The sequence below is a fragment of the Erithacus rubecula genome, assembly GCF_903797595.1.
Source record: "Erithacus rubecula genome assembly, chromosome: 15".
Lineage (NCBI taxonomy): Eukaryota > Metazoa > Chordata > Aves > Passeriformes > Muscicapidae > Erithacus > Erithacus rubecula.
In genome coordinates, this window is record NC_136667.1 from 12,319,351 (window position 1) to 12,346,325 (window position 26,975).

The window sequence follows — 26,975 nt, forward strand, 5'->3', positions numbered from 1 at the left end:
AATCATCACTTTCCTCCCATTAGACTTTTTGGCATCCTGTGTCACTGTTGCCATAAGCCTGGATAACAATGCCACATTAATTCTCCTTTTGAAAAAGGAAATACAAGATGTGACTCTGTAACTGTGTCCTACCTGACCTTGGGGAATCTTTAGGAAAAGTTTCCCATCAAATACACTTGCAGTTTTTACTGAAGGAGAATTACTGAGTTGGGACACTGCTTTGTAATTCAAATACACAACACAAAAATGTACAACCAATCTTCTGTTTCCATTACAAATAAACTATCAGTACATAACCAATGATTTTTCAGGCCCAACCTGACATGAGAAATTACATTTTCAAAGTAATTTTAACAAGCCTGGCTCAAAGTTGATGAACATGGTGCCGAATGACAAGACCACTGCTGCACACTTCCGATGTAATAACAACAACTTTTAGCTACATTTTAGCTACATTTACCTAAACTGAAGGTAGTCTCCCTTTCTCAAGCCTAACCTTTCTAAAAGAAAATAAACCACAAAACAACTGACACCTTTGTTGTAAATATTACAGAACTGGAAAAGAAGAAAGTCATCTCATGTTTTGTAACAAGAGCAGACTCACTCTCTTTCTTCAAGACAGCAGGCTGCTCTAAATGTGAACTGTGGCACTGCTGATGTCACTGTGAGCAGGGACAAGAGAACATATGGCCTTTTGTACTGTTCTCATGATGCTGCACGTTGCAAAAAAAAAAAAAATCAAAAATCATTATCCAGGCTGGAAGAAGCCCAAGCCATCGTAAATGTTTGTTTACTGCAATTTGGCAGACCTTTTGAGAAAAAAACAACAAATTTGACTTAGATATGTAATCCTAAACCAAAATGTCAGATGGGAATCAAGTAGAAACCATGCCACTATTTTGAGGAAACCCTGAATTATTTGGGGAAAACTTTAGCTGAGATACTTATCTGAGTGTTTCTGTGTAAGTAGATATCACTTCCATTACTCTCGCTGTAACTAACAAGTTAACAACACTATTTACACCAGTACTGTTGTATCATTAGAAACAACAAGATTATGTACTTTAATTCTAATGCCACCACAATTATTTTAACACCAAGTGTGTCAGATCTGATTCTGTACCCCCTAAATTAATTTCAGAGTAGTGGCTAAATGAAATGACATACTTCTTTGTGCTTTTGTTACAACACGCTCATGTGCAGCAAACTGTGAAGAAAATGTAGTAATTCGAGGTTAAATTAATCCCTGATAGACAGGCATCTTAGTAAAGCTGGCCCTCTTCAGAAAACAGAGCATAAAGCCTGCTGGTCTTTCAGAATTAGGCACAAAGAACAGGGAAGATTGGCAAGTCCCTCACTTCTGTGATCCAAGAGAAGGGATGGAATGCTGAGAAATCAGACCAAGTCCTGGAGCAGCCAATACTACCAGGCAGATCTTGTAGAGCTCCAAGGGATTGTTGCTGCAGCAGCTGGAACTGCCTCATCAGGATCAACCACTTGAAATTACAGACAGACTTTTGCCCAGCAGAACAGGCTTCTAACCACCATGTAATCCACCTGAGACATTAATAAAAGCAAACAATGGCATTACATTTCACAACATAACTAGAAAGTTACCTTGCTACTTTGGATTTTTATGTAGGTAATGGGTTTCATTGCCCTCAACTGAGTAAATGTGCTGGGCTACTCTGAAAACAGTGAATAGGTAGGTCTAGGGTAGTTGTAAATCCCAAATCTGCTCAGAGTTTCGAGGTACTTAATTATACAGAAAAGGAAACTTACACAGAAAAAAAAAAAAAAAAAACCATGCAAGAAGAGGCAGCCAGATCATGATGATGATACCCAGTATTATCAAGTATTTCTTTTGTCTGTGTGTCAGCAGAGGTAAATGTTTTTTCCAATCTCTCTAGCAGTGGCACATGAAAGTAGCCAGGTTTTAAATCCATGCCAACATAGCCTGTTATCAACAGGGGGGTAACTAAAGGGCATCTGTTCTGTTTTGTGCGAGAAGCATCCTGGCTCCCGTGCTGGCAAATCCTGGTGCAGGAATTGCAGAGGCATCACTGCCTCCATTCCCATCAGACTGATACCTTCCCTCCAAAGGTGGAAGGCACAAAGAACAGGGCTAAAGCTGCTGCCACTCGAGAGATTGCCTGATGTGGGGTGACACACTCCCACAGGTAACACCTGGCCCTGCAGAGGGAACCTCAATCCTGGCTGCAACAGGCTGAGTACCCAGTTGTCCCTGACCAAATGGGGGGGCATGACAGGCACCTGCAGTGGGATCACCAAGTAAATTTAAAAAACCCCAAAACCAAATGGAAAAAAAAAAAGGAGAATGCCTGTATTACAATTAAAGTAAAAGTCAAGTAGGACACCTGCAGAGACTGCAGATCCATGTGGAAGCACTTTAACACCACCAGCATTTCTGTACCACCCAGATCATCCATTATTAACAAATTGGGACATGCCTGATGGGGGTACTTATGTAACACTCTTTTATCAATAAAACTGCCAAATCCCTTCAAGGAAAAGCACTGTGGATCTCAACAAGTCACCATGTAATACCTTCCTCTGGACAAGACACTCGAGTGAATTCTGGTCTCTCCCTCCTCAGTCTGGCCACCCATTCCCAAAGAGGAGCTCTGGGCAGCCTGGCAGCCCCTGCCAGAGGCCCAGGGTGCACTCCAGCCTCCTGTGAGCAACAGCCCTTTAATCAGGTCAGTGCTTATCAATGGCTCATTGTAGATGAGGCAGTGCTCTGAGTAAAGTGCCATATGAAATCTTACATCCTACTGCATCTCCCACGCTTGGGCCCCACTGGCTCTCCCTGGTCCCACGGATACAGCGTCAGTCACACACTCCTTGGGCACAGCACATGTCCTCCAGCCAGTCCAGCTGGCTAGTGGGTAGGGGACAGAGGAAGGAAACCCACAGCTCTTGCCTCTGCTCCTCCCTTTGGGCACAACAGGTTCTCTGTAGGAGCAAAGAGCCAGGTACGATTCATCCATCAGAGATAGTACACTGACCCCTGCTTTGCTTCCATTTCAGTTCCCCCATCAGATGAGAGTGAGCAGGGTGGGGGCACACAACAATTCCCTGCCTGTACTGAAGGGCCTGATACTTGAACCCATAATTCTTGGATCAAATCTGAGCCTCATCCCCTATAAAATGAAAAAGGACTGCCAGTCTGGGTCCTGGAAGGAGAAAGATTGGTACACTTTCCTACCACTCAAACAAACAAACACCTTGCAGTTCACCCAGGGTACACACCAAGCTCTGAATGACCTACTGCAACTTGGCAAATAAATGCTGCACAAAATAAGCATTTCCTTCTTAAAGGAAAGTAATGACTTTGTAATACTTTTCCCTCTATTTAATAAAATGAAAAATATTATCACTGAGAAGGGCTCCAAGAGGAATAAGTACTCCTTTCAACTCGTTTGCATTTATAAGTTAGCCCACTCTGACTGCACTGCTCTCTAGTAATGTAACAGGTGACTTCTAAAACTATGGAGTCACATCCTAAGAGCCACAAACCCTGTTTATGCTGTCACCCTGAGATATACTTTCATTGTGGACTGAGCTGACAGCCTAGTCCATAGCAACTGCAATGAAAAATATCTACCAAAAGACAAGGACGTAAAGTAAAACCTCTAAATGACAAATACTTAAATTTTCTGTGCAAAGCACTAGCAGTGATAATACAGAACAAGGGAAGGAGACAGTGATACAAGCACAGACTGTTTTGCAAAGTTTCCCTTCATCTGCTGGTAGTCCTGAAATGAGTTGCAGAAAGTTAAAATTGTGGTTGCGGTACTGATCATTGCCTCTTCTACAGGGCTGTTTTTAAAAATTAAACAGCATTTTTCTATTTCTATTTTCTCTTAAAACAATATTCCAGTATCTTCCAAAAGCCAGTCCAATCCTGAAACAACAACTAATGAGAACTTTACTATATACTCAACCAGTTTCATCACATATTTTTTCAGCAATTGCTTTTTCAAGGGTACCCCTTGTATGGGCACACAACACAAAACTTACTACAAGCAAACAGTGGTATCATGCACATTTGGCATTTTACAGCCGTGATTTAAAGTTCCCCTTCAAAATTACTGGCAAGGAAGGAAGTTCTGTGTAATTTTAGCACTCAATATCTGAAAAGATTAGAAATGTCCCAACTGTTCTTTAAGATGTATAAAAGAACAGTTGAAAAACTTACAGTTGACTGGTGCTACCTAGGTTACCCATCAATGGCATTGAGACTGGTATATTATTAAGAGAGGTGTATGATGGGAATTGGTTTATTGTGCTGATCCATAGTAACCAACTCCTGTTCTTCCATCATTTATCTCTCTCTCCAGCGACATATGGGTTTGTCTATTCACACTCTCAGCATTCTCTCTGCTCCAACAAACAGTCAGCCTTTTCTGCTGGGATAAGGAGATTTTTTAGTTACATCCATTATGTGCGTATCAACATTTATGGCAGGAAGATAATTGCCAAAGAGCTCAGGGGGATAAAAGCTCCCTCTTTATAACACAAACCCCCTTAAAAATCAATATTGATATAAAACAGTTCAACACAAAGCCTTGGTGTGTCTTCTGCTTCCTTCAAAATGTTGGGTATATTTTTTTCTAAACATTGCAAGTCAAACTGGAACATCAGGTAAAAAGCCTTTATAGTGAGTTACATCACTGCTCTTCCCACAGAGGATGATATAGCAGTGTACAGTATCAAGTGTTTCTCAAAGAAGTTTGCAGCAAACATGCCAGATATAAGGAGGACCCCTTGGAGAGGTGCCAGCACCATTTAAACTGATTAAGCTATTTTTATTTGGAGACCATACCAATTACTAATGAGTTGTAACTTATAGTCACCTTTGCCTAAATGATGAAAAACCCTGTCACAGCCAGGATCAGGGAACAATGAAAACCTGGGGATTCTGCCCCTCTTGCTATTTCAGGAGCTCAACCTTCTACTATTCCATCTCTCAGTTTAAGTACACCCATTTGTCACAGCTTCTATGAGATTTACTTCACTTTCCCATGGCTATGTACTCATAAAAGTTATGTTAAGGCAACTTCTCTCAGAGTAGCAAGTAACATAGAACATGTATTGATTAAATTACTGGGAACCAATGAATTGCACTGTACTTAACCTACATGACAACTCAGGGATTTTACTTACTGTTATTCTTGCCCTTATGTTTCCTTCTGCCTCCCTAACTTTCGTCTCTCTCATGAAGCCCATTATCAGGTCAATTCTTGCCCTACAGTCACACCCAGGCAGGTTAGTGACCACTTAAGCCAGGGCAAGAGTGTCAGCCTGTCACCTGGATCATGAACTCTTCCCAGTAAATCTTCTGCATATTCAGAAACCATCCAGCACAATAGCTCCCTAACCCCATTTTAAATCTCCAAATGCTACCACACTGTAACATTTACAGCAGGGTCAGTAAAAAACAAAACCAAATTCATTGTATTTATTAAACACTCCTACCTGCATTAAGAGGAAGTCATACAAAAGAATTTTAAAAATATAATGCGTCCTTCAATTACTAATCCCTCTCCAAAACCTCTAGCAACTACCTTAGCTTTAAAAAAATCCAAGACACTTTACAGTTCAAAATACTTAGTTACAAGGGACCAAAAGCAAAGCCCTGACAATATGTGCTTTTCTGATTTTGAAGTATTACTTAAAAGGAATAAAAATAGAGTTGAAAAACCACATGTAAAAAAGAGAAAAAAACCCTCTGAAAATAAAAAGCTGAATTCTATTTGAGCTGCTCAATTGTGATCATTGAACAGCTTTTCACTCACTCGAAGGCTGTTAACTGCATGTTACCTGCCATACAGTATAGACTATTTGTTTTTCATCCCTGAGCAACAGACTATTTCCTGGTTGAGTTTTAAAACTCCGTGACGTTCCAATATCAACCCACACATGTGTGTCACTGTCAACGTCAGTAGCAGGAAAACATCAGATGTCACCCCTTGCTAATGCTTTCCTAACACGGAATTTCCTTGTACCTCGTCCCCCAGCCCACCTCCTCCTTCAGCTGAGAGCATCCTTCCCAAAGTGCACTTTTTTTCTCGCTTCTGAACATATGGCAGGGAGAGAGGGCTGAAAATGGGCAGTGCCAGCACTAGAACGCTGCTTTTTTAGGTGTTGGCGTGTAACTCACTCAAACTGCCCTCGCTGCCCTGCACTCGGCGAGCGCGGCCGCGGGAAGAGCCCCCTCCAGGAGCGGGGCGAGGGTTCCCCGGAGCGCTCCGCGCCCCGGCCGCCGCCGCTCCTCCCGCCAACAGGAGCGCGCGTCCGGGCAGCCCGTGGGGGCGGCGGGCTGACCCGGGGATGCGGGGGGATCCCGGGTGGGGGGGCAGCACTCAGCTGCCGGGACCGGCAGGTCCAAGGCCGTTCTGGCGCCCTGCCGCCCGGAGGCACCATATGGTCCATGCTGCGCATCAGCAGCTTTATTTCCCCAACAGCTCAGCCCAGAGGGGGAGCTCCAAGAGCAGCAGCTACTCCCTGCCCCACAGCCCCCCCCGGGTCACCAGCATTAGGCACTACCCGGGGATTACGGGGCTAAGTAGGGGAAAGACTCGCGTTATATAACCGGGGAGCGTTCCGCCCTCCCGGAGCTCCCCACAGCCCGCCCTCCGCCCCAGCCGGGGCGGCCGCACGGCGGCGGTGGGGGGGCGGGGGTGGGAGCCCGGCGCCTCCGCCCCCGGCCCGCGGAAGGGGCCAGACGCAGTTAATCCCCCCGCTGGCGCAGCGGGGGAGGGACCGCGAGGTGCCCCCCGCTGCCCGAGGAGGAGGAGGAGGCAGAGGACAGCCCTTCGAGGAGGCTCTTTGCAAGCGGCCGGTGCTCGGGGGTTATCGGCTTCCGACGGGACGAGGCGAGACGGCCGCGCGTCCCCCGCACGCCGCACCGGGGACCTGCCCGCCCGATCGCACCAGGCCGCGGCTCCGCGGCGCCTCCCGCCCCGCTCCCCGGCCCCGGGCTCCGCCGCCCCCCCCGCCGGGAGCACCGTGGAAAACAAAAGCGGCCTTTTAATTTATTGTTCCGGGGGGAGGCCGGAGGAGGGGGCAGTGTGAAAGGAAATCAAAGCCCGTTTTCTTCCCAGAAACGGCCGTTCTCCCCGGGATCCCTCCGAGTCACCCTGGTGACAACCCCCCTCCAGCCAAAGACGAACAAAAGCCGCGGTGCCCCGGGCCCCGGCGCTCCTCCGGGCCGAGCAACAGGCCGAGAGAGGCGGCGGCGGAGGGACCGGCTATTGACGGGGGAGAGAGAGGGGCAGCCCCTGCCTTGGCGGGGGACGCGGGACCGAACCAGCGAGCGCCGTGTTTACCCTGCCATTGCTCTGAACCCCGATCTTAAACACGGCATAAGAAACCAAAACAGTTTAAAGCGTGAGTCAGCACGCGTTTTGTTCACGCGTTCTGTTCCGAATACACGGACGGTCCAGCAAGGAGCGAAGAAGCCGCCGCGCCGGCAGCAGCGCCCGCACTCGGGGCCGTTCCCGCACACGCGCTCCCGCAGCTCGGGGCTCCACGCGCCCGTCAGCAATAACCCAGGGCGCCTTCGGGGCTCGGACAAGCCTTTTGTTCACAATCCTGCCTTATCGAACGTGCGCTTCAGGGTCCCAAAATAACCAGGCACATGGCTGCCAACACAAATACCAGGAATTATTTTAAAAACGATAGAAGAGGGGCCAGCGCTAGCCCCTCCACGCGTGACACCTCCCGGCGGAGTCCCCGGGCGATGATGGGTTTGTTCTCTGCCTGTCTGATCCAAGTTTAGCTGGAAATCCCCGGACGATGGCTGAGCCGGCCCGGCCGCACTGACACGAGAACCCGCGCGCACAGCGGCGGGTCCCCGCTCCCGCTCGTCCCTGACAGCATCCACCGCCTCTTCCACAGCCAAGCAATGACACGGAGACCCACGGAGCGTCCCCGGCAGCCACGCACTTGCTGCCTCGCCGGGACCGCACCGCACCGCAAATCACCTTCACCACCATTTTAGAGCCCGGGGACCCCCTCCCTACTGCCCTCCTCTCCGTGGTCCTTCACCTCTGACCAGAATGGAGGGCGAAATTCCCCCCTCAAGTTTCTGTCCCTTTGCTTCCGGCGGCCCCCGGCACACGGGACCCGCGGGCAGAGAGAGTTCAAGGTGGGCACTTTCTTGAACCGCCCCTGCAAACTTTCCAGCCTGGCTGCGACCGTGACGAGCCCGGTGAGCAACTGTTCCGAGGGTGTTTAAGTCCTTTTATACCAGCTCCTACTTTCCCAGTCCATATCGATTTCAAATGCTACTTACTGGAATATGTGGCTCCATCCGTGGTGCTTCTACCCGCTGGGAAACCAGCAGCATCTTGGACTGGGGATCAACCGGCTTTTAGATCCACTTTGGCTGTATTGAGCAAGCCCAGCGCCGCAGAGGACTCGCAGCCTCTTTTCTCCTTTTAGGTTCCAGACAAGTTCATCCTGGCGTTGCAGTTTGCTAATGATTCACTGTCTGTCTCGATCTGCTCACTACATTTCCATCAACCCACAGCTTCCTCACTTAGAAGGTGGAGTTTGCGGGGTTTAAGTTACTGATAGGCATATCTAAGTGCTGTGTCACTCAAAGAGGAGGAGACACACACACACTCACACACACAGTCCGCACGCTCACACACACGAACGGCGCCAGGCTTAAAGGGGAAGTAACGCTTTCTTCTCTACAGAAATTGGACACCTTACAGATCCAAAGATATTTTTTTTTTTTTTCTCCGTGCATGAAGGCAAAAATTAACCAGCCTATGGTCAAAATTTCAACACACAAAAAGCTGCTTAGAATGTTTAGCACCTTCCTCGTAGAGCTTCAAGTCCATTTAGTACAAAGGCAGGTCAGAAAGCTACCGGCAATTACAACATTTTGTTTCCTTCCAAATCAAAGTGCTCAAATCACTGAAAAGAAAGCCCAAAGCATGAAGTGTAAAGGTTTGACTTATTCTTATAGAGTGTAGTTTCCTGTAGTTCCCCTTTATGACATATGATATTCATCATTCTTAACACAAAAGGGTTAAGCTCATCTCACCCAAGTGAACCCAGATTAGAAAAAAGGACACAGCAGAGTTCTTCCATTTTCATCTTTTGTGCTATGTACATGTCTTTTTGAAGACAGACACAATTCCAAATAGAGAGCTCCCATAAAGCCACACACTTCTCATATGACTATAAATGTTCTTGCTACAAGCTGCAACCTCTGAATACTAATTTTGATAGACCATCAACTGAAAGCTGAGAACCTATTCAGACTTGCTCTTGGACAGTGCAGGAAGAACTGAGAAGAGCAAGCTGCAGGCAGCTAGGAGAGCACACTGGGTCCACAAATAATTGCTGGTATAATTTCATTTCATTACCTTGCTAAATCACTGCAATTGTCACTTCTATCCTGATAAATTGGAGATGCTAGAAACCCTGTCCCAGTACACTGACTCAATGGATGAGGTGTGGAAGACTTAGTAGCATTTGCAATAAGATGTCTAACTTCTAAGATCATTCCTGAAATAGTGAATGAGTAAATTCTGCTCTTTAAAATTAAGAATAAAGTTTTTTTAATACAACCCCTTTATTGTAACTAAATACATAAAAGTGGAGCCAGAATCTGGCTGTCCAGAGTTTTCCAGACAACAACCACCTTTGACTTGCAGTAAACTTACAGGCCTTCAAACCCATCTTTGTACCCTGAGCTAGTAAATATTGGCAATAACAGTTCATCAACAGAGAAACATTGCTTTTCAGCCTTGCTGAAGCCTCTGTCTTGCCTGTGACAGCTTTAACAATGGACCTGCTACCCTGAGCAGTATTTGTATTTCAGTTTGCATTGTTTGGAAACTTACTGGTTTTCTTTTCTAGTGCTTTTGCCTTCTATATTATTTAAAATCACTTTGATCTACTTTGTCAATTGAAAAAAGAAACACAAAAATAATAAACTTTTCTGGGTGTAAATTCTACAGCCTCTGAGGGCCAGATCTCAAAAGGTTTCAGTGACTAAGGGGAGGTGTATCAGCATCTGATGTTGAGTTTGCTGGGCTGCCCAGACCAAATCTACAACCCTGCCTGAGGTGCTGAGGCCCAAACACAGCATTAGGGCTTCAACATGGGACCTAAATGAGCCAACATGCTGAGCAGGAGCCACCTAAAATGAGCAGGCTCAGTGAAGACACACACTCATCATGCTTGAATTATGCTCCACCTGGAAGGAGGTGCCACTGTCTGCCCAGTGTGCAATGTCAGAAACCCTCCCTGACACACGTGTGTGTAAGGGCTCCCATCTTTCTCCCTGGAGATTTTTAAACTAAAATACATGTGTATGGAACATGTGGGGCATATAGGGACTCACATACTCTATAGCTGAACCTACTGACCACACCATCAGATGATGAACAGTGGGTCCATGACAGTTTTTCTGTGCAGCACCTTCAGTGCCCACCAGTTATTGTCAAGTTTATGACTCTTGCCAAACATCTGAAGTTCCTGACAGATAACAACGTTTCCTAAGAACTGTCATTTGCTTTGTTCACTTCACAAAACTAGACCCATAAAACTTCCCCAAAAGGAAGATCATGTGGGTACAGTGTATAGGAGTCCTGTCTACCTTCTCTGCAGCAGGAATGGTGCTGCTGCCTTTAGTTGCCAAGGGGATCTGCTTGTCAGGTTTGTGTTCTCTGTAACGTGGAGTGTGATCTCAGAGGGAAATCAAGACCAGGGAAGCTGTGGACTAACTTTTAGCAATTAGAACTGTGGCAACATTTTCTTTTCTGAACCTGCTGGCTTAAGCTGTGTAGGCTCTGGATATCAGTCCAGCAGCTCAGTGCCAAACCTGGTGCACCGGGGTGATCGGCCTGTATCCTACATGCTGGGATGCTCAACAGTGGCAAGGACAGCTTTGGGTGTGCTCAAAAGCCTAATTTCAGGCAGTGTAAGCATTTAACAAACCCCTTGCAGAGATCACTCATTTTCAGAGATAGGTAATGGCTAAGCAGGGGATTTCAGGGCTGCAATTTAGTCTTTGGTGATTAAATTATGAGCCCTTTCTTTAGGCATGTTTACTCTAGCTGACCTGAGGGAATCCCTGGATGCTCTGGAATCAATAACAAAACTTTCACTGGCTTCTTCAGGGCAGTATTTCATCTCCTTAGGTTAGGCTTAATCTAAGAGTGTTGCAGACTACCTTATTGCTATCCTTCTGTCCTGTTTTGAAAAAGTGACTTGTAGGATTCTGCAGAAAATATGTGACTCTAATGGCATCAAGGCTATTACGGCCATGGGACTTGACAAAACATATTCTGGTACCTCAAGTGCTTCTCCCAATGCTGGGCATCAAACCTTGGCCTGACTGGCTGTGATTGATCACATTCTTTATCAATTTTATAGTAGTTCGACACATTTCTTTTAGTATCTTTAATATTCATAGAAAATACAGCTTGCTTTGTTTCTTTATAAAACTAGTGTAATTTCTAATATGTCTTGTTCAAAATCAGAGTCAGAGAGCTGAGAAGTTATAGCTTTATCTGAAAAATAACAAAAAGATGAGAAGAGTGCCTTGAACCAAAACAAAACCCAAAAAACATAACAAACCAAAACCAAACCAATGTTTTTCCTTTACTCTACAGTTTTGGAAAAGCAGTATCTTTCTGCCCAAGGAGAACAGTTAGCTGGAAAGCTGCAATATCCTAAATAACTGCCTGAAGTTGTGTTCACCAAGCAAAAGGATCGTGCACTCAGACACAGCCTTGAAGGGTTGTGTCAGCAACAGGAGCTGCCAGTGTAAGATGGCCAAGGGCTAGAGAAAAGGTTTGCATCTTCCAGGCTGGTGTGAACTAAACATGCTAAAACAGAACATCCAGGAAACCATGATGCTGGGACTGTTCTCTCAGGAGAACTATGCCTGACATCCAGCTGGCCACTGATGTTCCTGGCACCAGAAAGGTTAACAGAAGTCTGAGCAGACAAGGACTGCCCCACAGCATGTCTTGTACACTGAAGGGAAGCAGCAACTGAGCAGCACAAGGATTCACCACAGATTCACTGAAGGATTCACAAATTTGTCAGTGACTCAGAACCAGATGGATGGCAAGCATGTGATGCTTTCTACTCACACATTTGCAATCTGAAATCAGGTGAAATCAATGGCTTGGGCTAGATAAACCTTCAGTTAGACTAATCAGTACTGCATTTCTTATGCTATATCAGATCAGCAGTCCAGCTAATTTGGTATCTTGTCTCTGACCACAGGCAATAGCTGATGTTATAGAAGATAGAAAAGAAATTTTATTTAACAGTTGCAGGACAAATTGCAGATAGTGGTGCAAGCCTTTTAGCAGTTTTTTTTTTTTTTAAGCAAAGCCAGTCAGTGATTGGCTGATGTGCAGAACCAGAAGGCTCATGTCCTTTGGGTACTTCCCCATAGTACAGTGTAATAAACTGGGGATGAAACTAATGCATGCAAAATTTCAATTCATTTCTGAAAGTCACAACACTATCAGCATCAGTAACATTGTGTTGAGTAAAACAGCATCTCAGGTGGTTTCTGGATGTGTTTAATTACATGTTCTTTTTCGTAGAACCAAACCATTCTTTGATGCTATGGTTTGGGTTGGAAGACACCTTAAAGACCATTTATTTCCCATCCCCTGCCATGGACAGGGACACCTTCAACCAGACCAGGTTGCTGAGGACCCCATCCAACCTCACTGTGAACACTTCCAGGGATGGGGTATCCACAGCTTCTCTGGGCAACATGTGACAGGGCCTCAACACTCACAATAAAGAAACCCTTCCTAATATCTAATCTATATCTCCTGTCTTTGTTTCTCTCTTTTCAGTCCTATCAATACGTGATTTTTTTCCTACTAGAAGTATATGAAAAATACATAAAAATAGATAAAATGCATCAATAAACAATTTTAATTTACTCAGTAATGCTCGCTACACTGAGTAATTCTGTAAGTCATATAGAAAAAGGTATGTATATGTGTATAATTGGCAATGTGTCAATTCAATTTTTTTAAAGAAACATTACTTTTAGGAAAATAAGCTTCAAGAAAAAAGCTTTTGATTGTATGCAGTTAACTAAAGGTTTTCAGCATGGTCTTCACTGGACATGAAAGAAGAACACATATGATCAACTTGTTAATGGCTGCTTAGTGGCCAAATGCTGGTTTCAAATTGATGTCTTTTGAACTTAATTTTTAAACTCAGAAATTCATTATTTGCATAGCTCAGAGATCCACTTATGCACCTGCTAACATTATGTAATAGTCTCTCAGAAATTGAAGGGATTACCCTTCCAAGTGCTGAGGGAAGCACGCAGATGATCAGGGTGGTGAAATGCTGAAGGGTTGCTCAGAGGGTTGGTGGATGTCCCACCTCTGGAGACTTTCAAGGTCAGGTAGGACAGGGCTCTGAGCAATCTGATGTCCCTGCTCAGTGCAGGGCATCTAGACCAGATGATCTTTAAAGGTCCCTTCTGACCCAAACCCTTCTGGGATTCTATGAGCTGCTTTTGTAGAAGACTTACAGACATTTCAATTCTGACCATCTTGTAGCTAATAAGAGTTTTCATTTAAACCACAAGAGCTGATACGAATGAACATAATATCACATTTAACAGCTCTATTGTCAGCAACAATACATTGAAATGTTTGATAATGAATGACATTTTTCCAATTCTGATTTGTGCATGAAACATCTTCCCTCTTGACTTGTGATGTGTGTGCTCAGTGTGGCTGCTGCTGGTTCTGCCCAGCAAGCACAAACCCTGTGCTGGATTGCAGGTGTGCTGGGTAGCAGGTCTGAGGCTGCTGCACATTCCACCTGCAGCCTCAGTTACATCAAAGAATAAAAGCTGCAATTTGCTGAAGTGAGAGGTATCTGCAAACACTCAGGCATTGTTTAAACGAGCCCCTGTCACTCCCCAGGAGACATCTTTTCTGTGAGCATTATGTTCAGCAGTGTTGTCACATTCTTCAATTGCTCCAACAACCAAATGGGCACAGAGCCGGGTCCCAGCACATGGTGGGGTATTGGATGAGGAGCAATCACTGACAGGCATCACTTGCCAAATTTCCAGGTTAACAATAGGTCCAGGCAATAGGACAGACTTGTTTGACTCCTGTACACATCTGCAAGGAAGACACCACTCAGAATATCTAGTAATGCAATCGGGACTTAGCAATAATTCTAGCCTTGCTGTTTCTCACTGCTGGAAACAAACAGTTCATACACAAGTGCAATGACCAGGGACATACAGACCTGCCTCAATTCCTCTAGAAGTCAACAGAATCTGACCAATACCTGATACAAGACATTCCAAATAGCTTTAAATAGCTAAGCATAAGAAAATGCTTCTACATTCACATAATTTTGCTTTCCTCCTTTTTACAAAAATGCACTTTTTTTCCTTAATTTTTTCTTTCGTTTCAAAAGCTGTCCTCTCTTTGCTAAAGCTATTTTTTAAAACCTTCTCTATTTCATGACTGTCAAAGTAACATAGATACATGGCAAAGTTACATATTCTTCAACTCAAAACTATTTGCATGAATATTCATAAATTACCTGATGGCAGAATTGGCCCTGAGATTTAAACCCATAAAGCTCACAGAAACAAATGTTACCCTCTTTCCTTTGTCAGAGATCTGTTGGATCATGCTTAGAAATTATACTTTTATGCAGTTGCCAAGAAAATGCAAAACCAATGCATGAAGCATTGCATGTCCTGTTTATTAAAGAAGAGTGTCTGTGATGATACAGATATTCAGCCAGAGTAGGATGCTGCCAATGTCAGTTTGATTTACCAGAAATTATTGATTTAAATTCTTGGTTTCCCAGGGCTACTGAGCATATCCTGTCATATAAATATGCATCCGTTTGCTAGAGGCTGCAGCCTTCTGTAGAAATGTGTGGTGTCTCAACTAGTGTCAGATTTCCTGAACCAAAAAATAAAGCTTTACTTCACTTCAGTAAAGGAATGAATAAAAGTTATTAGGATACATTTCTATGTCCAATATAATACCAACAGAACTATGGCTTCCATCCAGAACCACACATTTTGTTGTTCAAATAAATACAGTGGCACAGTTCTGAGAAATTGTGCTACCACCTTCCCTGTTCCCCCAAAGGAAAGTACAAGACCAGTGACCTCAGACTTCTCAAGAACTCAAGAAACAGCCTGAACTTAACTACTTTTATGTATGTATAACTTACAAGTCAGTTACACGACACACAAGTGCAAAAGGATGATGAGTATAGTTACTCGTTGTACATTAGGGCCAAGAGTGATAGCTGAATTACCAGCACTTGTAAATGGCAGAAAGGGGAATACCACTGGGAGCCCTTGGGAGCTCCAGCATGTGTGGCCTCTCATATCTCTGTTCCCCTCCCAGGACCCTTTATTCTCCTGCCCATCTTCTGCTCTTGGCCACTCAATGCATTCCTGCACAGTGTTTCTTCATTTAGCTCTACTACTTCTTAAGACTTCCTCTTGGTCCTTCTGCTGTGTTCACACCTCTTATTCCAGCTACCCACTCTTCTGTCTTCCTTTTCCCAAGGGAAGTGCTCCAGATGAGAGACAGGTCTCTCACCTACTGTTGGAGCTGCTAGGATGTGCCACAGGCAACAATGGCATTTTGGAATTTGGTGAAAGATGCTGACAATTCTGCTGCATGCAGAATTTGGTCCATATCCATCTCAGTGTTCAGAGAAGGGGTTTGGTTTTACATTTTTTTTAAAAAAACCTCCATGTTGTGCCATCACTTTTCTCAAGTCAGTTGTATGCCCTAATGAGTTCTATGTTTACAAAAATACAAAAAGTTCAAGACTGACAGTGGTGGCAGAAATGACAGAATAAACAGGATACCATTTTCTTTTGTCTTCTCACTTGTTCCCAAATTTAATCTATTCTGGCCTGTAGATAAACAAGGGAACAGGGCACAGGCTCACAGGACCAGCCAGTGTAACCTTTGCAGGTAGAGACTGCGAGATGGACATGAATCAGCTTTGCTCCCTCCCTGCTGCTGTGGCTGGTGCAGCTGGGACAGGGAAAGCACATTCCTCTCAGAGAGGATGATGATGATCATTCCTGCTCTGCCTCCCAACTGTGCCCACTGCTGTTTGGAGCAGCATCATCTGCAGTTTACACACTACATTGAGGGAAGTTGGGTTTTACCATGGCAGGATGGAAGAGGTGGGAAGCAGTTTCTAGCCATGGGGGATGTTTCCTGGCTGATGCCTATTTCCTACAGACACAACAGCCCCAAAGGAGAACAGTGATCACCACATTGTGAAGGAAGAGCCCTCTCATTTGGGGACAATTTTCAACTGGCTTAGAAATGAATCCCTGAATTTCTTTTGAGCACTATGCCTCTTCCTGAAGTATTTGAAAACAATTTATTGCCAGATTATGGTGAGATCATTTTGCTCTTGCAGGAAAAAGAAAGGAGAGTGAAAAGGAAGCACTGCAACTTCCCAAGCCACTTCAGCACTAATAGCAGTATGATCCTGAATCAATGCAGAGGGGCTGATAGCAACAACAAGTGTTAACTGTTGAGCTGAAGGGGCTGTTTAACCTGGCTAGGAGAAGTTATTTTGGCCACAACTATTTGAAAAAAAAAACATTGGCAATTAAATTAATTCAAGCACATCCTCTCTTTTCATGGAAAAATGCAGAAAAAACCCAAGCAGAGAATGAATGGCACCTAGATTAATGAGAAACCTCTTAAGAAGAGAAAAACAATGGTTTTCTAAAGTATCTTCATATTACATTCTGTGGTAGCACCATATCCTAGTTTTCTAAATGCTGATGTTATTTTATCTTGGCAAGTACCAAGGAAGGAGCTGTACAAGGCCAAGTTCTTCCCACATACCCATGTTGAAAGCAGTTTACCTTTGCTCTGTGTTGTGAATGTGAACCAAGACAGCCATGCAACTGCCTCAGAGCATGCCTTTATTTTCTGGCTGTATCTGAACTGGCTTTTAAAAATCATTCTACTGCATTTCTTGAGTCTTTTATGAAGCCTCTTTTTCAATGATAGAGCCTAGAAATGTTGGACTTAGAATCACAAACCTCAACTGCTTCAATTTAAGGGTCAGGTTCACTAATTAGATGCAGCAGGAGACTATAAATTGTTCCAGACAGAGGAGAACAACAAAAAGCCATTCTGTGTTAGTGGGGATGTATTAACATATATGCAGGACTTCATTCTTCTCTAAGTTGAACAAATATTCCTTAATCAGTCCTTAGAAATCACTTCTGAAGGTGGTGGCATTCTTCCATTTTTAGACAGGGAAAAACAGCTCTGACTGTACTAGAAAAAAAAACCACCACCAATTAACATTGTTTAATTGGATAGATTTGAAATATCTATAGCACAGGTGACCCCAACTCTAGCCTGCTGTCGAATTATTGTTCTAGCAGTCATGCTGCACTGCTCCAGCTGCACCTTTAGACACTTAAGAGACACCACAGAGCTCGATACAATTTCTGGTGCAATGATTCTGAGGCTTTTGGGGAGTCAGCAGTCCAAGGATGAAAGTGATCACACATTCAAAATTCTCATTATTTTGAAGGTTTTTGAAAGATGCTGGTATGAGCATGTATCACAGTTTCCACAGCAGGGGTCATGGGAAAGGATTGAAGTCCATGGCAATGACATGGACCACAGAGCTTGGAGCACTTTTCTCAGGTGGGGCTCACCTCTAACAGAGCAGTCAAAAGAGGAGGGGCAAGAGGCAAGTGCAACTTTGGGTGTAATGCCTAGAAGGAAAGCAAGCCATGGTATGTCCCACCAAAACACGGAGAGCCAAACAGCAATTCATCCACAAAAAAAAAAAAAAAAAAAAAAAAAAAGATTTGTACATTTGTCTCTGTCAGTTAGGGATTTCAGGAGGAAAACCATGTGTCCCTGATTGTCTAGTTTGCAATTTATGCTATGCTCATCAGTACAGTATGTGACTCCCTATGACCACACTGCTTTTTGGTAACTTTTAGCCACTCTGAAGATAGGTGTGGTAGCACTTTGGAGTCACTCTGGAAACCAGGAATACACGTTTGGGAGGCATCTTTTATAATTGGCATGGCTGAGCTGCAGCTCTGCCTCAGGCAGAAGGGTAGACTGTCTCGCTGGGGGTGGTGAAATGAAATCTCTTACCCCAGAAAGAACACAGAAGCAGCTCAGAAGCCTGGAGGAAGGGGCTGGCACCTGGGGCTGTACAGAACCTCCTTGCAAAGCAACTGGAGGGAATTTTTTTCCCCAAGTGAGGGAACTGTGTGGAGGATGTTGTTGCCAATGTCACCAGTGAAGTAGGGAAATCGAAATAATGAGCTACAGGAATCTTTCTGCATTTTGGCAAGATTTGAACCCACAGCTGTTTATAAGAAAATAATTAGTGGCCTGTCAAGCACTTTGAAGATGTTCTGAGTGCTAGAAAATTGTGATAAACTTATCTTTCTGTGCCTCTGTGTCTTGTCAGCGATTATTCAATCAGTGGGGTTGTTGACTGGAAGACTCAGCCAAACAGTGATTGGGCTTCTGAACTACTGAACTACCTCTAATGAAGAAGGATCAGAGAAACAACCCTTAAACACCTTAAACAGAGTATTAACACACAAAATAACTCTCAGGAAAAACTTCCAGACACTTGCCAAGGTTGGCTTTGGAGTCAACTGTGATACAAACACATAAAATAGTTAATGGCTGTGAAATGTTGCTCTTTAAAGGTTACTGTCTTCCTATCCAGACAAAGCAGCAACACTGCTGAACAAAGTGGTCCATAAATCTAAGGTTTTTAAGAACCTCCAACTTCCATTGGGGTCAACAGGAATTTTTGATTACTGGGATTTAGCTAGAAAAACCTGATTCTGCATGAGGTTAAGAATCCCCAGGGCTATTGGCCTCAGCAGCTGCAGTGTTTACCTGATGAAGTACTTGGAAATGATGACTCCAAAAGTGCTGGTTATTTGGATGCATGTTTGCAATGGAAGAACTTGATCTATAAAGCACAGGGACCGGGTCTGTGCCAAAGAGGTGACCTGGAAGCGGAATTGGGAAGAAAGCTCTCTGCATCTGGCAGAAGCATAGTGATTGCTGCAAAAAGTGCAAGACAGGATTCTGATTCTGAGGGAATTACTCTCTCTCCTCCATTACAAGTCTCACCGTATACAAAGAGCTGACTTGTTATTGGAGCTCAAAGGAATGAATGAGCTCAAAAGAATGTGACGAGGAGAGAATGCTACTATTCCACTGGGAAGAGCTGCTTCTTTTTCTTTAACTTTTCCATTCAGTTAATATTTTACTATGGCTTTGGAGGGAAGTCTCATTGGAATGCCTCTCTCCTGCTGCAGTACTGGACAGTCAGCTGGAGCATAAACACTGCACCTGCCTGTAGCTGTCTAGAAGTGTTGTGTGTGTCTGCATTTTTGAAAGTATCTCACGGTTTTGTTTCCTGTGAATGTGCATTCAGCCCTGCACACTCATGAAATGCTTAGCTGGGCTTGGGAGCATGTACAGAGAGGGCCACAGTAGGGGGATGGGGCAAGGGAAGAAAAGGGACTGTAAGGCAGCTTGAGAACTGATACCACACTAGTGAGAAACTTCTTTGTGAAGGGAACGACACTGCCAGGTTTTGGCTTAAAGATTCTCAAACACTCCAGCAGCTTTAGAAACTTGAATGTGTCCTAGGCTCAGCTGTGTGCAGACACAATGCTGGAGAGGAGCCCCCATTTAAAATAGTGCCAAGGGCTCTGACAGCTTCTGAAATTCCAGGATCAGACCTAAAAATAACAACACGTTTGACCCAACATAGCCGGCAGAGCCAGAAGAGATGACAGTCTGCACAGCACAGTTCTGAGCCAGCTTTCCTAAACTGCAAACCCATTAAATATTTAGGTGGCCATATGCAAATCATTTAAATTCTGTTTCTCAGAAGCACACCATGGTGTACAGATGTGCTTTGTGCTGAGATCCTCGTCCTAAGCTTTCAGCAACTATTTATTTTAAACAGTAAAGGGCTTAATTAATGGCTAATTGTGAGCTACCTTTTTTTAAGGGTATTTATTTATGAGGGAGGAGGAGGCAGTAGAAATACAAAGACCTGAGTTTCTGTCAGAGCAAACTCACAAAGAAGAGAACACACTTTTGTGACTGTACCAAAGAAAACCCCAGGATTGCTAAGATATTTTCAGCCTCCTTCACGGGTACCAATTTGCTAATTCAACAAATAAACAGCCCTTTATGTAGGAGCTATCTCATGGACACTGTGAGCACTTCAGAGACTAGGGCCCCAGATCTTCTTTTCTTAATGTCACTGTGAATTTGCTTGTGGAAGTGTATGACACCATGCACGGAGCTGAACAGCTGAGCTCATGCTTCAGGCATTCTCCCAGGACCGAGGGGGAGGGGGCTCTCTGCCAGCTCTCACCCGCCTCTCCCCTCGCATTTACACACACACAAATCATGTTATCATAGTGAAAATATGTAAGAATTCCAGGAAGCAGAGGAAGTTTGTGTGTTGACCTTAATTTATTTTTTTCCAGAGGAAGATCACTCCACTGTAAAAAGGACGGTGGACGGTAACTGAATTCATTTGCAGATATTTTAATTTTCACTGCAACTCTTTCTGCTGCTGTATTTTGCCTTTTAGGAATAATGGGGCTTGTATTTTATCCCATGTGGCAACTTTGACTGAGAGAACTGAAATCACTTGGTGAGAGGTCTATGGGACCTATTTGGACTCAAAACAAAAATTGGTAAAGGAGGCCCCCGTGCATTCTGATTTCTATTTTCCATTACAGTACAGTAAAATTGGGTGAGACTGTTTCTGGAGGGGAGGGAAGCAATGGATGGATAAAAGAGTGAGCTAACACAATAGGCTTTGGCACATGGAGACCTGGGTTCATTTTGCTTTACAGTTCTGGGCTGGAACTCTTAAAATGCTGATCAGTTTGGCCCCAAACTCAATTGAACTTCTAAAAACACACTTAACTTTAAGCATGCAAATGCCAGTGGAAGACTGTGGGACCTGAGAAGCTGCTGTTTTGGGAAGGGCAGTTACCTGCACTGGCTGGTACACAGCACCTTGCAACATCCATTCCCAGCAGCTCATCCCTGATGAACTGCTTTCTCTCCATGCCACCAGTTCATCCCAGCCTCCCTGCTCCTTTCATTAGTACTTACACCTGCAAGGCTTTGCACACATTCCAACACATCTATTCCACCACCCCTAGGACACTTATGCAGAGCCAGGGAAATAGTACTTGAATCTTTAAATACTCATCTCTCTCCATATACTGTGGACAATGTGGTCACACACAGACTTGTAAAATGGCAAGTAAAGATACCCCATTCCTCTTAACTGGCCAACAAGGAACCCAAACATGGAAAATATTTCTGTTAATTGCAGGCATCAGTTGTCCCTCAGCCTGACCTCCTCCATGAGGAACACCAGCCATACCTGCACCCGCTGTGCCCTGTGCCCCCTGCACACTGAGGCACCCCACATGCTACTGTGTGATAGGACTTTTCAGATTTTGAAAAATAAGCTTTGACCAGCATGTTTAACTTGAAATATGACTGGATTAATTAATCCCGGACATATCTTGAAGAGTTTAGTTTGAGAATTTATCAGATTGCTTAAAATTTCTTTGCAAACTATTTCATTCCTTATGTTTCTCTGTTGCAAACTTAAGCTTGAAGCCTGATTCAGTTTTAAATGAGCAAGCCTGTTCTTCTAGCTAGCAGGCAGCCTGTGATGTATATTTGAGCCAGGCATCCCCACCCAAGAGTTCTGCTCTAACAAGTAAGGCCATCACAGCAAAATCTCCTGAACAGATCAGTGTCAGCAGCCTCCCTGAAATCAAGGGATATGTCACTGAAGCTGTCAGTGTAGGACTTGTCCCACAGAATTTTTTGCTCTACTCAAGCTTTTCTTTATTCTTTTCTACAGGTTTTCTGAATGCACTTCTTTCTCTCTCCCTCTGCTTGCCTCCCATTTTATTATCTTTTAATATATTTCAAATACACACCTGCCTTCCCTGCCTCAAGTCTGGAGGGCTCAGGCAGAAGGTGGCAAGAAAAGTAGTATTTGAATTATATTTTGGTTTCCAGACTATTCAGATGTAGAAGTAGGCAATGCAAGCCTGCTACTTTGCATATTGTGGTGCTGAGGTTTATTTCTTTGTAAGTTTACAACCCCCCACTAGCTACAGTCTAGATTTACACCGTGGGGAAGAACACAGTAGAAACAGACTGGAGATTAGTCAAAGCAAATTCTGACCCGTTGTTACATGTGTCCCAAAGATTTAAAGAGTAAAAATAAAAAAATAAGGAGGCTTTGCTTTGGTAATAAACATTACAACAAAAAGGCACAGCTTTCCCAAATATGCTGTGAAGAATAGACAGATGCCTTCTAAGGTTTCTTGGTGTGTCTGGCCATTATTGTGGATTGATGGCTGTGTGCTGCCAGAATGGGGGCTGCTGGAGCTGCCCAAGCCTCCTCCCAGCACAGGGAGCTGCTCCAGCATCTGCTGTGAACATCCAGTGCCTTCTGGGGTGTCTGAGGCAGACTACAGACCCCAGGTCACCTGCCTCCTGTCACTGGGAAAAATAATGATCCTGAGATTTTGATGTAAGTTAACCACACTGCCCTGGAGAGAGCAAAAAAAACCCTGGGATCTTTTCTACACAGAAATCCCTTGTAGTCACTTGTTTGTTACTCTAACTTGTATAGTTTGTGAATAATAATAATAAAAAAGTCACATACAATGATGAATTATCGGTTATCCTGAAATGCGACATATTCTTCAGCTTTTAGGTGTATTTTTATTCTATAGGGATTACAATCAGGTGAAAGTTTGTAGTTAGGAATCACTAGAGTAGCACAGCCAGTTTTCATTAAGAACATCTACTTAAACTTTTGGGTTACTTTCCTAAAATGGCATAAACTAACATAGCTCCATTTAAATTGAGGTATCTCTACATAGTTGCATCTTCTGGGGAGCAAGCTTTTACTTTCTTGAGAAGAGAAAAAATAAAAAACCCCAAATATTTAGTAGGGTGAATATGTTCTATTTTTAAAAAGTATATTCACAGCTGGCACAGGTAAATCACTGTGTTTAGATGTGAGAACTGACAACTGATACCAGAAATTGTGAAAAACATCTGTATCTAGAAAAAGGAAATGCTCCCATCCTTACTGGCCTGTATGAGATATTTTAAAGACATCACAAATGGTTCTAAGTATCTTTCTCAGCAAAGATATGGCTGAATTGGCCCATGTGTGTAATCAGGGCAGGGTTATACAGTAAGGCCCCAATTCAGCAAAGTGCTGGAGCACACCTTCAGCTTTTAATGCATGAGTGGTTTCATTGAAGTCCTTAGTAATTACATGTTTTGCTGAATCAGGACCTGAATTTATTTGGGGCAGGAGGACCTTAATATCTTCCAAGGAATTACACTTATTAAAGGGGACAGTCTATAAATTAGTGTTAAGTTAAAATCAATTTCTAGATAATACATATCCCTAAAAGACAGATTGTTAGTTTGTACGAGCTTTGTAACAAAACTTTAATTAAAACCCTTCTAAAATAAAACCTGTTGTACATTATACTGCTAATTGACTTGACCTGGTACAAAGAGGACTCTGCTAGCTAGAGGAGACTAAAGGAGATTATTCTGTCTGGTGCTGCAGTGATTGTGTGTTAATAAAATTTATTTCTGCAGTCTTGCCCAACTCCCTATTGTGTATTCAAGAAATATGTGGGCTTGAAGCCAGTCATCACAAAGCAAAAAGTAATAAAACTTCAAAAGCTGACTTTTTCTACCTCATTCTGCTGCTTTGCTGTAGCACAAAGTACATGGAACAGTCTGCTTGCATGCACATCTCAAAGTTCTCTTTTTACATTATTTTACTTTTTCAATTATGTTAAACTCTGCACCTTATTAATATGAGCACAGTAACAAGTGAAGGACAATTAAAGGATTCAAAAAAACTCAGTGATGAAATACTCTGGGTGTGGCAATCATATTTTATTGCCATTACACTGATTACATACATACAATATAACACATCTAGCAATTAGAGAAACATGTTAATCCTCCTGGCCCAGACCTATTTCACACAGAATCCATTCCAGGGGGCCAAATTCTTCCTTTACTCTCATGTAAGTAAATTTGAAATAGCTTCTTGCCAATCAGTAGAATCATTTGGATTGACATTCATATAAATGACAGCAAAATACGACCTGTTGACTTCAGAGAGTTATTTTTGATAGATGCTGGGTGTAATCACAAAAAAGTAATCACAAGAACTTATGCAAGAAATACATGGAATAAACATGAGGACTTGGAAATTTTAATACATGCTCAAAATTATGAATTAATTGGCACAAGAAACTTGTTGGGATAATTCACATGACTAGAATATTAATATATCTAGTGGAGCTCATTCAGGGAGAAGGACAAAATGCTGTCCCCACAGACACATTAATCCCACAGTGTTAAACATGGGAAGAAATAACCAGCTGAAAATCCCTAGATAATAATAACAGAGTGAACACAGGTGCTGGTGGAGGGGGGAGGTGCACAGAGTAAAGCCACAAAGAACAGATGGACAGAACTCCTTGTTTTGGAGGGCAAGAAGATGAATCACACACACATCCAGGCCACTGGGCTTGGAGATGATGGAGGCACAGGTGGGAGGCTGATGGAGATGCCTGCTGGGACACAGGGATCACAGGACAAACTCCACACTGCCAATGTCTTGTGAGAGACAAGGATGGAGAAGCCACTGAAGGGAACATTCTTTACTCTTCATTTAAAAGTCAGAAGAAATAGGTTTGAAAATAAGCAAACAGAAAGCAATTCGGTGACAGTTATCATGGAATAAGAAAACCCACTGCTCCTGGAAAGGAAAATTAATAGCAAATAGAAGCAATAGACTTGAAAAAAGCCAGATTAAATAAACTCAGAGAATTTTAAGTATTATCTCATGGGGAATGCACTCAGAGTAGCTGATAGTTCCTTAAAATAGTTCTATTAACAGCATGAGTGCAAATTATCCCAAAGCAGCAAAACCATTTGAAGTGTTGTCAGGAACCACCTTAGCTAAATCATGGACTCCTCCTCTCTGAGCTCAAACACCAGGAAGTCATAGAAAGCTGAATCTAGGTCAGATTACTGAAGACCAGGAGGAAAGAAAAGACAGATTGTAGGGCCCAAATCACAAAGGTCAAATGAGAACACATTGGTGCAGAAAAGACAACAAGAAAACAGAGGAAAATGAGGAAAATGTGTTGGCCTTCTATTGAAGAAGGCAGGGAAAGTTATTGACAGGTGATGCTGAAGAAGCTGAGGGCTTGAAGGTTTTTTCCTCCAATCTTTACCAAAATAGTCAAATGAGGTTAGGTGGGAAACAGCAATAGTGACAAAGAGGTAGAAACACAAGTGAAATCAGGGAAAGAACAGATTAAATAGTGCTCAGATAAATCAGACCTTTCAAATTGGCTGGATCAGATGCTATTAATCCTGAAGTACCCCATGAACTATCTGAAGCAATCTCAGGGCCATGAGTGGTTTTCTTGGAGATCTTAGCAGATATGGATGAATATCCAGAAGACAGAAAAATAGCAGATAGTGTGCTTTCTTACAGAGAGGGAAAAGATTGTAATGAGCAATTAAAGAGCAGTGAGTGAAGGCCAATTTTTGGAAAATATGGAAACAATCACATTATTTGTAACCGCTCAGGAAATAACAAGGAGATGAGTAACAGTTAGCATGGCTTAGTTAAAAACACAGATTTGTTAAACCAATTTAATTTCCTTCAGTGGGAATGGAGGAGAAGCAACAGATAAATCTCAGCTTTATCAAAGCTTACCAGGATCAACCTACTTATGGTCATAAGTGAGCTAGGAAAAATAGTCTCCCTCTACCTACAAAATTCTCTCTTGAACTGGATGTATGTTAAATACACTTCTGTAAGCATCTGCCCTGGATTTGCTCCTATGAAATACTTCTATTCTAGTCTTGTATGTTAGGTCAGAACGATTTAGCTTCTGCATGCAGTAAAAGTCAGAAGGGCTGCACAGGTAACACCAGGCCATTCTGAGGATGTTTGTTTAGAACACAGTGCAATTTTTCACAGCAGGAGCAGTGTAGGCAGTTTGTGGCAAGTCCTTTCAGCTTTAAAGAAGATACCAAAGAAAAAAGACCTGGCAGAGAGCACTGAGAGTAGCCAGAGCCCCAGCAAACTCAGGCTACAAGGAGAACTGGACAGAATGCTCTCATATAGTCAGCAGAAAAGGCAGAGGAGGACTACAAATGTAACACACAGTTAAAAGAGGAAAGGAGTAAGTAGTCTTCCTTATCCAGTGTGGATAGGGTAAGAATTATTGGGTTAAACAGGAGCATAAGAAATTTAGGTTAAACATTAGGAAACACTTGGTAATAATATGGCTAGTTAAGCACTGGAAAAGATCACCTGGGGAGTCATAAAGCCTCCCTCCTTGGAAGGTTTCAAGAGTACACAAGATGTACACTTACCAGAAGTTACACTTTTAAAGTTGTGGCAGACTTAGATGACCTCTAAAAACCACTTCCCTTTATAAGGGTCACTATTCTCCCAGTGTGAAAGGATAATTCACTCTGGGGAAATCATGGCAGCCATGCCTGGATGCTGGAATGGCACATCACAGAAGCCCAGGCCCTCTCCCAGCGTCAGTGGCTCAGCAGGTGCGTCAGCCGGTGCCTCGGTTCCAGCAGAGAGGTGATCCCTCCTGCAGGCACCTCTGTACCTCAACTAACTTCTCAGCACTTCAGTGAACCAGGAGCTCAGCTGGCAGCCTTTCCCCTGCCAATGTGCAAACACAATTGGCAATGTTTTTACCATCCACCTGACAGTACTCAGGTGGGAATTGCTGCTGAAGGACACAG

General features: G+C 43.4%; 1 protein-coding gene across 6 annotated transcripts in view; it reads right to left on the reverse strand.

Annotated features, from left to right (window-relative positions):
- The window catches only part of MAMLD1 (mastermind like domain containing 1), a 253,785-nt gene that overhangs the window by 74,876 nt on the left and 151,934 nt on the right, over positions 1 to 26,975 (reverse strand). For 2 of the 6 annotated variants that reach the window (XM_079319021.1, XM_079319020.1), the window contains exon 1: positions 8,324 to 9,850. The exons of 2 other annotated variants lie outside the window; for them this stretch is intronic. In XM_079319021.1, coding sequence (XP_079175147.1) covers positions 8,324 to 8,377 — 54 coding nt within the window. In that variant the 5' untranslated portion in view covers positions 8,378 to 9,850. Of the gene's footprint in view, positions 1 to 604; positions 714 to 8,323; positions 9,851 to 26,975 lie in introns of those variants that run through there. 2 more of the 6 variants (XM_079319019.1, XM_079319016.1) reach the window with 2 other exon arrangements.